At 44.9% G+C, this 13,020-nt stretch overlaps 1 protein-coding gene across 2 annotated transcripts in view; it reads right to left on the minus strand.

Annotated features, from left to right (window-relative positions):
• Nucleotides 1–2,127: 2,127 nt before the first annotated feature.
• LOC115164381 (phosphatidylinositol 4-phosphate 5-kinase type-1 beta-like) overlaps nucleotides 2,128–13,020 on the minus strand; it is a 71,620-nt gene continuing 60,727 nt past the window's right edge. For both annotated transcript variants that reach the window (XM_029716804.1, XM_029716806.1), the window contains exons 8-11: nucleotides 4,402–4,604; nucleotides 3,890–3,973; nucleotides 2,572–2,620; nucleotides 2,128–2,447 (exon numbers count right to left, since the gene is read on the minus strand). In XM_029716804.1, the coding sequence (XP_029572664.1) occupies nucleotides 2,235–2,447; nucleotides 2,572–2,620; nucleotides 3,890–3,973; nucleotides 4,402–4,604 (549 nt within the window). In that variant the 3' untranslated portion in view covers nucleotides 2,128–2,234. The remainder of the gene's footprint in view (nucleotides 2,448–2,571; nucleotides 2,621–3,889; nucleotides 3,974–4,401; nucleotides 4,605–13,020) is intronic.

Raw genomic sequence — 13,020 nt, forward strand, 5'->3', positions numbered from 1 at the left:
AAACAGAAACAGAGAACAGAGAGCAAACAGAGAACAGAGAGAGAGAGAGAGAGAGAGAGAGAGAGAGAGAGAGAGAGAGAGAGAGATAGAAACAGAGAGAGAGAGAGAAACAGAGAGAGAGAGAGAGAGAGAGAGAGAGCGAGAAACACAGAGCGAGAAACAGAGAAAGAGAAACGGAGAGAGGAGGGGTAAATGAGTGGTGGGGAAGAGATAAGGAAAGAGGAGGGGGGGGGAAGAGAGGAAAATAAGGAACAAGAGAAGACAGGAGGTAGGGGAGAGAAGCAAGAGAGAAATAGGGAGAGATGGAGGGAACAGATTATCCTGATTGCAACCATTATCGTGCATAATCAGGCTCGGAGCGACTGTCCCAAATTAGCAGTAAAAAGATCAAACTGTTAACGCATAATAATTATTACACAACTGTCCCCCAGACGTTCCATTCTGACTCCCAAGCAGAGCATGAAATCCTCATCGTATCTCACTGTGCAGAAGCAGGCATAATAACACCAGGCAGCTAAATCCCAAATCATCCCAGGAACCATCTTCATTAAATCAGCGGGCCACACTGTTCCGTAACACTGCTTTATATCATCTTGACATATTCCCCCGAGTCAAAACCCTGCAGTGAGGGGCTTCAGCCCCTTGGGTTGATTCCCAAATCACCACCACACTGGGCTGTCATGACCACCACCCAAACATGGGGCAGAGGGCAACCATTTCCTCTCTGAAAACAACAAGCTATTCCTGGGAAAAGGCCGGCAGGTATCCTAGCGGCTAAGAGTGATGGGCCAGTAATTGAAAGGTCGCTGGTTCGAATCCCATCGTCCGACTAGGTGAAAAATCTGTCGACGTGCCCTTGAGCAAGGCACTCAACCCTAATTGCTCCTGTAAATTGGTCTGGATAAGAACGTCTGGTAAAATGAAAAGTATTCTGTTTGGTAAAATAACAAAATACAGAACAAAACCAATTTAACATGCAACACCATTGAGAAGCAATGTCAGAAATCTACACTGAGTGTACAAAACATTAGGAACACCTGCTCTTTTCCATGACATAGACTGACCAAGTGAATCCAGGTGAAAACTATGATCCCTTATTGATGTCACTTGTTAAATCCCCTTCAGTGTAGATGGGGAGGAGACAGGTTAAATTAGGAGTTTAAGCCTTGAGACAGATTGTGTATGTGTGCCATTCAGAGGGTGAATGGGCAAGACAAAATATTTAAGTGACATTGAACGGGGTGTGGTGGTATGTGCAAGACACACTGGTTTGAGTGTGTCAAGAACTGCAACACTGCTGGGTTTTTCACGCTCAACAGTTTGTGTACCAACAATGGTTCACCACCCAAAGGACATCCAGCCAACTTGACACAACTGTGGGAAGCATTGGAGTCAACATGGGCCAGCATCCTTGTGGAACGCTTTTGACACCTTGTAGAGTCCATGCCTAGATGAATTGAAGCTGTTCTGAGGGCAGAAGGAGGTGCAACTCATTATTCGGAAGGTGTTCCTAATGTTTTGTACACTCAGTGTATATCAGTATGTCAGTGTAACCTGAAAGCACAGAGAGAAGAGCTGAGGAAGGGTTTTAAACTTGACCCGTTTAACTGACTGACAACAGTGTGTATATGCCACTGGATCTTCAACATAACCTGTTCTACACACACACTACACTGGTAACACACAATCACTTCCTCTCAGGAGAAATGTATTCTGTACATCAACACAGCTGTGTTGATGCTTTCAACACAGCGACTTTCTATATTTACTGGAAGGTTGGGTTTTGTTCAACATCAAGCTGTGATTATTTGAAATCGGCTGTGTAGTTCTAGAGCAAAAACATGCATCCCTTCGGGTTCCCAGGACCGAGTTCGGGAAAAGCTGACCTAAAGCGTCTATAAATCACATCCACTCCACAATCACCTGATATTACAGGTAACAAACAAATCCAACTAGGAATCTGTACAAACATAAGATTTCCAATAGTTTACAGTTGACTAAACTGTACGTGCCACACTGAAGGATTAACTTGTCTCAGTCTCTGGTGTGGGCAAATGTTTAGGCTCGAGGGCCACGTCGGGATTTTGAAATTCAACAGAGGGCCGCACAGACTATTTTTTTTAAATGTTTTTGGTCAAAATCAATGTGAGCCAGAAAAAGCACAGTTATTTGAAAATATATTAGGTACAGTCTACATACTCTTTTTACATTTTTTTTTTTACTCAAACCTCCCACTACCCATGTTTCCCACTACCCTTGTTTACTGGTCCCATTGCCTGGCATGTGTGCCAGTTCAAAGTCCTAACATAAATACAGGTGTCCCTGTCATAGGGGACTGAGGAACAAGAGCCAGCAGACTTACTCTGAGTCTTCCGGAACACCGAAGTGCTCATGAACTTGAGGAATCGGTTGGCATAGAAACCGGGCCTGTGCACTGAGACAGAGTCCTGAGGACAGAACAGAAGACAATACAAGCTTTTATCAGAGAGGTTTATTTTAGATCAATAAGAAAGTAACCTATGAATGGTGTGTATTCAGGACACGTATCAGATTTGCAGCATATCAACTTACGCCGTCGTAGACCAGGGCTTTCCACGAGTGCTCCAACTTCTTAATGAATCTGAGGTAAAAAAAACAAACAAGAAGCCTTGTCACAAATGTAGCCCCCCCCCCCCCCCCCCCCCCAAACTGGCACCAAACCAAGAACAGGAACCACAGCAATATTAGGTTAATGTAATACGCTCCCCTTCTAGTTACATTTTACACTTGAATTGATGGGCTGAGGCAGGCAAACACCAAATAGTGGGTGAGGGAAGAGGATTAAGAAGAAAATATATATATGGGTAAGAATATGAAGCTATCCTTTACATTGTGTTGGTCCTGAGGTCAGCTTAGAGATGCTGAGATAAGGACAGGGAATAGTGTTAGAGACTTCTGTCTCTCTGGTGCTAGAGGCTTTTCACACTGAGGAGCTTATGTCTCTCTCTCCCCCTTTCCCTCTCCTCTTTCTCTCTTTGTCTCTCCCTCTCTGCGTCTCGCTCCTCTCTCTCTCTCTGCGTCTCGCTCCTCTCTCTCTCTCTGCGTCTCGCTCCTCTCTCTGCGTCTCCCTCCGCGCCTCTCTCTGCGTCTCCCTCCGCGCCTCTCTCTGCGTCTCCCTCCGCGCCTCTCTCTGCGTCTCCCTCCGCGCCTCTCTCTGCGTCTCCCTCCGCGCCTCTCTCTGCGTCTCCCTCCGCGTCTCCCTCCGCGCCTCCCTCCGCGTCTCCCTCCGCGCCTCCCTCCGCGCCTCTCTCCGCGTCTCCCTCCGCGCCTCTCTCCGCGTCTCCCTCCGCGCCTCTCTTTGCGTCTCCCTCCGCGCCTCTCTCCGCGTCTCCCTCCGCGCCTCTCTCCGCGTCTCCCTCCGCGCCTCTCTCCGCGTCTCCCTCCGCGCCTCTCTCCGCGCCTCTCTCCGCGTCTCCCTCCGCGCCTCTCTCCGCGCCTCTCTCCGCGTCTCCCTCCGCGCCTCTCTTCGCGCCTCTCTCCTCTCTCCCTCCGCGCCTCTCTCCTCTCTCCCTCCGCGCCTCTCTCCTCTCTCCCTCCGCGCCTCTCTCCTCTCTCCCTCCGCGCCTCTCTCCTCTCTCCCTCCGCGCCTCTCTCCTCTCTCCCTCCGCGCCTCTCTCCTCTCTCCCTCCGCGCCTCTCTCCTCTCTCCCTCCGCGCCTCTCTCCTCTCTCCCTCCGCGCCTCTCTCCTCTTTCCCTCTGCGTCTCTCTCCTCTTCCCCTCTCTACCTCCCCTCCCCCACATAGGGACAGAAAACTCCAGGTTACAGAATATTATGCTGAACATGTAATAGTATGTCATTATGCCACGTAATAAATGTTATATTATAGCATGTTATGAAGTAATGTTATACCGGTAGGATTGCAGGATGTCGATGATGCCCAGGAAAATAAGCAGCTTCTCTTCTTTGTGTGATTTGGCAGGAATTCCACCCATCCTGAAATACAGCACAGTAAATACAAGTCCAGTCACAGAATGTAGTCAGTCAGGATTATCTGCCAAGTCATCCTTAAAAGCATCTCGGTGAGGGTTGGGTTTTGATCGTAGTGAGTGCATCTTTCAGTGTATACATGTCATCAAACTATTACTGTGTATATGATTGTGTATATGATTGTGTGTGTGATTGTGTATATGACTGTGTATATGATTGTGTATGTGACTGTGTATGTGATTGTGTATATGACTGTGTATATGACTGTGTATGTGACTGTGTATGTGACTGTGTATGTGATTGTGTATATGACTGTGTATATGACTGTGTATATGACTGTGTATATGATTGTGTATATGATTGTGTATATGATTGTGTATATGACTGTGTATGTGTGTTTGTATGAGCAGTATTCCTGTGGTGAGCTGACTCACGTGTCGTCTGTGGTGTGGGCCTCGGCAGCCTTGCCGTCCCCCTGGATAGACTCCATGGCTGTGGAGTAGAGGACCCTCTGGGCCACGGGCCGCTTGCCGTCCCCCCCTGCCTGGCACGGCTCGCCCCCCTCCTTTGGGCTCTGGTCCAGGACATGCACGGCCAGGAGCAGACTGTAGTCCATGATCTTAAAGCTCTCCAACACCTGCAGCACACAACATGAAACCACACCTTAAATCACCACGATTTGGAAACGGCAGCAGCCTGTTAGCTAGCAAAGAGTGGAAATGCAGTCGGCGCCGTCTTGGCCTTGCTGTTAGTCCTTGGCTGACTAGTATCAGCCACGGGTGTGTACGTTTTAAACAACAACAAAAATAGTTTTTTTTCTATCATCTGGTTTATTGAACTGTGACCCATATTTCTGTGTGACCAAAAATAAATAGACACTAGTGATATTCTATTTTACTATGTTGACCAGAAGCTTTGGTTACACAGACTTGAAAAGTACAAAGTGTATCATGTAACCACTAAGCTAAGTGTGCCTCAAACACCCAAAAGAATTGAAATGTTTCTGGAACTGATTCTTGAGCTATATAAAGAGAGGTGTTGCTCCATGGTTGAATGATGCTTTACATAGTGACCCGTGTGAGGGGCCTTCTGCCCTCTTGTCTCTGTTCCCAGGGTTTCTCAGGCCCCAGGTTTCCTCTCACTGCTCAAACAGAACGCTCTCACGACGCCAGAGGGGCTCAAAAAACACAATCTGAATATGGGGTCAAGGGTGCTATCAGGCCTTTTAGTCTGGCTTGACTGGCACTGCTTTTGCATGCCAAGTGTGTGTGTGTGAGTACTGTGTACTGTACGTACGTACGTACGTACGTACGTACGTACGTACAGGAACCATGTCATTCATACATACACACACATACATGTGCAGACACACGTGCATGGAAAGTCATCATTTTTATGGTTCCATCAGCCATAATAAGATTAGCCATTTTTGGATGCAAATTTGATCAAATTTGATAATCTGATCATTGGACCACAGGAACCATGTCATTCTAAGCATTACTGTGCAAATCCCCAAAACTAATAACACTGTCCGTCTGTCTGTCTGTCTGTCTAAGAGAGACGATATCGAAAAAAAGAGAAAGCAGGAACAGGGAAAGAAACAGCAGGTTTTGTTAAATCTGTCATAACGGGGAACACCCAGACAAATGTGGCTTGGCTGCAGACCTAAAAATTACAAGAATGTTCATCATGATCGTCATGGTAACCCCTAAAGTCAGCAACGCAGATGGATTTCGTCAACAGTATTCCCAGCATCAGGTACATCCCAAGTGGCACCCTAACTTCCTAAGTAGTGCACTAGTTCAAAAGTAGTGCACTATAAAGAGAATAGGGTGCCATAAGGGACTCAGCTATCATTGTCCCATATATGGAACTGGCCAATAAAAAACAGTCTGAGGAAAAGGACCACAACAGAACCAGATAATCAGCCTTTTGTGATCTAATCAAAGTAATGTGACCTAGTATGACCAGAATGAGGATCTTTGTTAAGAGACTAACATCAACACACACTTACTAGGAGTGGACAGTAGGTTATAGGTCAAAGATGGCCTTTTGACCTCTTATCATACCACTGATGTATCTGTAACTGATAGATGTGGCACAAGGAAACATATGACATGACTTAGTACAGCCCAAATAATATTATAGAACAGCTATGTCCTGGTTATTCCCAATGGTAAATGTCTTTATTTTTGCTTTATAAAGTACATTGTTGCTGGTTGTTTAATCATGGTTAATTATTTCTTTAGTGTCCTTATATGACTAATGCAAATCACAAACTCAAGCCCATACGCACAGCCACACGCACGCACGCGCCCACACACACACGCACGTGCCCACACACACAGCCACACGCTCGCAGACACAAACACACACACTCAGAAAACACTTGTGCTCTTGTTCGAGCTTTGCCTTTTCCATGTATTTGATTTGCATCTGTTCCTCCTGACTCCCCCGTTCCTATTCAAAGGACACCATTTTGAATAGACCCACACACCAACCTGCCCACAGTAGGCCCATGTGACTCCCAGCTGGCCTGACCACCTCTCCTTGCCAGGCAAACCATCGCTACACAAACCATACTACTGCCTGCCTTCATCAGGTTGGCTTCTATACTACAGCAACGGGCACTTCAAATGTGTGCATCCTTTTTCATTTGATGCCGAGCAGTGATTTGCCAAGCTACAAAGTCGGTGTTGCTCCTCACCTGCAATAAAAAGCATACCCAGAAAACCAAAATTGTTTCTGTGAAAGTTCCCAGAACATCCATTAGGTTGCGGCAAATGTTCTCATAACACAAAAACTGTCCAGTTGTGCTGATGATTATACAATGTTGGCATAAAACATTCACCTGATGTTGTAAGAACGTACCCAGAACGTTGCTCTCACATTTTGTTGCGGCAGTATGATTTAAAAACTTGAAATAGTACATTGTGTTACCTGGAAACCTAATGAAAACATTCGGGGAATGTTCTGCGGTGGTTGTTACAGATGTTGTGCACAACATTTGAGTTAATGTTAGAACATTCCAAGGATATTTCATTAAAACAATTCTTTAAAAAAATAAATAAAGAATTCCATCAAAAATATTTGTTGAATATTTTTGGGATGCTATCATCCTAATGTTAGATAAAACCCCTAACTAAAACTTAATGGGAATCTTAGCTAATGTTCTGGGAATGTTCCCAGTTTGCTGGTTAGACAATGTGGGCCAAAAATAACTAACAATCACTTAAACATAATATCAACACACTGTAGGTGTTCACCTTGTATTTGACTTCAAACTGCTTTCTGTCTTCAGAGTTTCTGGAAAAGTGGATGGAAAAGTGTTAGGGAGACTATTTTAACACGTGTTCAGTAAGTCACCCTTTTACAAGATTCCCTTTTCCTTGAACAAACTATCTTCGATGTAATTCAGCACATCCAAGCCATGTCTGAGTCTCTCCTCTGGATCGGTCTCTTGAGAGGGTCTGTGTTTGAAACCCCACAGTACAGCATGGCCCACTTACAATGACACTAATACACTGGCACCCTTTGAAGAGGGGAATGACAGAGAGACTCTTTACATTGCAGTTAAAACATGGTGCCAGCCATGCCTTTCATACAAATCACACTCTCAGCTTTTACATTGACATTTCATGTTAACATTTCTAATTCAACGATTTTCCATACGTTTTGTTTTTGGGGGGGGGGGGCAGATCCAACTCTAGCCAAAGTAGTGCACTATATGGGGAATAGGGTGTCATTTGACATCGGCCCTGGCTTGATTGGCTTTGTGAGAGGACATTGTTGTCCCTGTCATGTTCCAATGGAATTACAGAATCACATGACCCAGGAAGAGAGGAGTGGGACCAATAAAAGGTTGTTTTTGTCTGACAACATGACCGGCCTCGAGTTCCATAACAATTATGCAACACTATTTTCCCACCCATTCTATTTGTGTGTGGGGCGAGCGTGTGTGTACGTTTGTGTGTGCATGTGAGTGTATGTGTTTGTTTGCGTCTCGAGTTAATAGGGGGATTCCCAGACAAAAATATGTTTATACATCAAGCTAAATGGCAGTCAACATCCCTCTGCCCTAGTCAAAGGCCTCAACACTCATGATTGGCAACCACTTCCAAAACATTGTCCCCGTTGCTAAACTGTCATTACAGTTTACATTGTCATCATCTCAACAACACCTCAGAGCCCAGCCATGCTATGACAATGACATGACTCTCTGTTCCAAGTCAAACACGAGGAGGCTTTCCTTCAGTCTCTCTCTCCCTCTAGTCATAGACATGGACATAGTTTATTCATGTTCTCAGCTCATTCGCCATATGGAGGGCATCGAGGGAGTTGTTGTGAGATGAAGAGAGGAGAGGAGGGAAAGAGAGAGTACCCTACATTTTCCTCAGTGACCCACATACAGCACAGCAGCAGAGACTTCATGGTCTCCCGATCTCATCTCGCCCCTAACCACCCCTTCATACCCTGGCTGAATCTCCGTACAACTCTAACCTCTTCCCCCTTCTATCCCTTCCTTTCCCCCCCTCTCCTGTTTTTCGGTGCTGCAGCAGGCCCTGGGGCGAGGGGTTTACTGCTTACTCATGGAAACGGACAGAGATATTGCTTTGAGGGCACTTTGCTTCCAGCTCAGGAAGGGAAGACAGGAAGCCGTGACAATAACAAACTAGCTACAGAGTCCAGAGTCACTTACAATACAACCACTGCATTCAACATGAAACACTGTTCCCTTTAGCGTCGTGCCTTCCTAGAAGAAGAAGAAAACTACTTTGAAACACAGAAGATGTGAGAGAAGGAGGAGAGCGGGAGGGACAGAAAAGAAAGGTCCCTCTAAAGTCTTCAAACAAGAGGCCATCTTCGAGAGTCTGTGACGGACTCTTACCTACTTGAGCTGTATCCAATAGAAAGTCAACATTGAGGAGTGTGTGAGTTTAGTGGACAAACATAACGAGAGAGGAAATGGGAGGAGAGGAATCAGTCAGCTATAGCAGCCATTGCCAAAGCCATCAAGGCGTGACTAGGCCCAGCCAATCAGAATTAGTTTTTCCCACAAAAGGGCTTTATTACAGACAGAAATACTCCTCAGTTTCTTCAGCTGTCCAGGTGGCTGGTCTCAGATGATCTCGCAGGAGAAGAAGCCAGATGTGGAGGTCCTGGGCTGGCGTGGTTACACGTGGTCTGCGGTTGTGAGGCCGGTTGAACGTACTGCCAAATTCTCTAAAACAACGTTGGAGGCGGCTTATGGTAGAGAAATGAACATTCAATTCTCTGGCAACAGCTCTGGTGGACAATCCATTCCTGCAGTCAGCATGCCAATTGTACGCTCCCTCAAAACTTGAGACATCTGTGGCATTGTGTTGTGTGACAAAACCGCACATTTTAGAGTGGCCTTTTATTGTCCCCAGCACAAGGTGCACCTGTGTAATGATCACGCTGTTTAATCAGCTTCTTGATATGCCACACCTGACAGGAGGATGAATTATCTTGGCAAAGGAGAAATGCTCACGAACAGGGATGTAAACAAATCTGTGCAAAATTCTTTAGAGAAATACACATTTTTGCGTATGGAAAATTTCTGGAAACTTTTATTTGACCAACACTTTACATGTTGCGTTTATATTTTTGTTCAGTATATATACACCCCTAACAGCATGCTACTCATGCAGACTAACTCCATTCATTAAGTCACCACTTGTCGTTTGCTGTTGAATAACAGCTCAGTTTAGCTATTCTCAGAGTGTCCAATAAAATAAGAGTAGCTAAACCTGGTTAACGGAAGCCATGTTGTGGGGGAGTAACACAAATGCCCTTGACAATCACATTGTAGGCTATAATGTTGCGAAGGTTTCAAAGGCTGGATGCCTATAATAGGAAGCATCTTCCTTCCTGTTCCTGGTCTCAGTGTCTCGGTCTCTCTACTTCCTGATGTCTACATCCTGGTTGCACCCTGGGGCAGGAGGCGGACAGGGGAACACTATAATGATCTCTCTTGTCATGGACAACACACACTGTTACAACATATGCCTAACAGCCTCTAGAATCAGCTAACCCTCCACAATTACCAACTTTAACAATTTGTTAAAAATGCAAAACTGGTCTAAGATCAGTGTCTAGGGGTAACTTCATTCTCCTCCCACATGAGATACGGTTGAAGTCGGAAGTTTACATACACTTAGGTTGGAGTCATTAAAACTAGTTTTCAACCACTCCACACATTTCTTGTTAACAAACTATAGTTTTGGCAAGTCGGTTAGGACATCTACTTTGTGCATGACACAAGTAATTTTTTCCAACAATTGTTTACAAACAGATAATTTCACTTATAATTCCCTGTATCACAATTCCACTGGGTCAGAAGTTTACATACACTAAATTGACTGTGCCTTTAAACAGCTTGAAAAATTCCAGAAAATTATGTCATGGCTTTAGAAGCTTCTGATAGGCTAATTGACATCATTTGAGTCAATTGGAGGTGTACCTGTGGATGTACAGTCGTGGCCAAAAGTTGAGAATGACACAAATATAAATTTTTTACAAAGTCTGCTGCCTCAGTCTGTATGATGGCAATTTGCATATACTCCAGATTATTATGAAGAGTGATCAGATGAATTGCAAAGTCCCTCTTTGCCATGCAAATGAACTGAATCCCCCAAAAACATATCCACTGCATTTCAGCCCTGTCACAAAAGGACCAACTGACATCATGTCAGTGATTCTCTCGTTAACACAGGTGTGAGTGTTGACGAGGACAAGGCTGGAGATCACTCTGTCATGCTGATTGAGTTCGAATAACAGACTGGAAGCTTCAAAAGGAGGGTGGTGCTTGGAATCATTGTTCTTCCTCTGTCAACCATGGTTACCTGCAAGGAAACACGTGCCGTCATCATTGCTTTGCACAAAAAGGGCTTCACAGGCAAGGATATTGCTGCCAGTAAGATTGCACCTAAATCAACCATTTATCGGATCATCAACAACTTCAAGGAGAGCGGTTCAATTGTTGTGAAGAAGGCTTCAGGGCGCCCAAGAAAGTCCAGAAAGCGCCAGGACCATCTCCTAAAGTTGATTCAGCTGCGGGATCGGGGAAACACCAGTACAGAGCTTGCTCAGGAATGGCAGCAGGCAGGTGTGATTGCATCTGCACACACAGTGAGGTGAAGACTTTTGGAGGATGGCCTGGTGTCAAGATGGCAGCAAAGAAGCCACTTCTCTCCAAGAAAAACATTAGGGACAGACTGATATTCTGCAAAAGGTACAGGGATTGGACTGCTGAGGACTGGGGTAAAGTCATTTTCTCGGATGAATCCCCTTTCCGATTGTTTGGGGCATCCGGAAAAAAGCTTGTCCGGAGAAGACAAGGTGAGCGCTACCATCAGTCCTGTGTCATGCCAACAGTAAAGCATCCTGAGACCATTCATATGTGGGGTTTCTTCTCAGCCAAGGGAGTGGGTTCACTCACAATTTTGCATAAGAACACTGCCATGAATAAAGAATGGTACCAACACATCCTCCGAGAGCAACTTCTCCCAACCATCCAAGAACAGTTTGGTGATGAACAATGTCTATTCCAGCATGATGGAGCACCTCGCTATAAGGCAAAAGTGATAACTAAGTGTCTCAGGGAACAAAACATCGATATTTTGGGTCCATGGCCAGGAAACTCCACAGACCTTAATCCCATTGAGAACTTGGTCAATCCTCAAGAGGCGGGTGGACAAACAAAAACCCACAAATTCTGACAAACTCCAAGCATTGATTATACAAGAATGGGCTGCCATCAGTCAGGATATGGCCCAGAAGTTAATTGACAGCATGCCAAGGCGGATTGCAGAGGTCTTGAAAAAGAACGGTCAACACTGCAAATTTTGACTCTTTGCATCAACTTCATGTAATTGTCAATAAAAGCCTTTGACACTTATGAAATGCTTGTAATTATACTTCAGTATTCCATAGTAACATCTGACAAAAATATCTAAAGACACTGAAGCAGCAAACTTGTGAAAATTAATATTTGTGTCATTTCAAAACTTTTGACCACGACTGTATTTCAAGGCCTACCTTCAAACTCAGTGCTTCTTTGCTTGATATCATGGGAAAATCAAAATAAATCAGCTAAGACCTCAGAAAAAAAATTGTAGACCTCCACAAGTCTGTTTCATTTTTGCGAGTAATTTTCAAATGCCTGAAGGTACCACGTTCATCTGTACAAACAATAGTACACAAGTATAAACTCAATGGGACCACGCAGCCGCTAAACCTCTCAGAAAGGAGACGCGTTCTGTCTCCTAGAGATGAACGTACTTTGGTGCGAAAAGTGCAAATCAATCCCAGAACAACAGGAAAAAAACCTTGTGAAGATGCTGGAGGAAACAGGTACAAAAGTATCTAGATCCACAGTTGAACGAGTCCTATATCGACATAACCTTAAAGGCCGCTCAGCAAGGAAGAAGCCACTGTTCTAAAACCACCATAAAAAAAGCCAGACTACGGTTTGCATCTGCACATGGGGACAAAGATCGTACTTTTTGGAGATATGTCCTCTGGTCTGATGAAACAAAAATAGAACTGTTTGGCCATAATGACCATCGTTATGTTTGGAGGAAAAAGGGCGAGGCTTGCAAGCCGGAGAACACCATCCCAACCGTGAAGCACAGGAGTGGCAGCATCATGTTGTGGGGGTGCTTTGCTGCAGGAGGGATTGGTGCATTTCACAAAATAGATGGCATCATGAGGGAGGAAAATTATGTGGATATATTGAAGCAACATCTCAAGACATCAGTCAGGAAGTTAAAGCTTGTTCGCAAATGGGTCTTCCAAATGGACAATGACACCAAGCATACTTCCAAAGTTGTGGCAAAATGGCTTAATGACAACAAAGTCAAGGTATTGGAGTGGCCATCACAAAGCCCTGACCTCAATCCTATAGAAAATTTGTTGGCAGAACTGAAAAAGTGTGTGCGAGCAAGGAGGCCTACAAACCTAACTCAGTTACACCAGCTCTGTCAGGAGGAATGGGCCAAAATTCACCCAACTTATTGTGGGTAGCTTGT

The sequence above is a fragment of the Salmo trutta genome, chromosome 27 (assembly GCF_901001165.1).
Source record: "Salmo trutta chromosome 27, fSalTru1.1, whole genome shotgun sequence".
In the NCBI taxonomy this organism is placed as follows: domain Eukaryota; kingdom Metazoa; phylum Chordata; class Actinopteri; order Salmoniformes; family Salmonidae; genus Salmo; species Salmo trutta.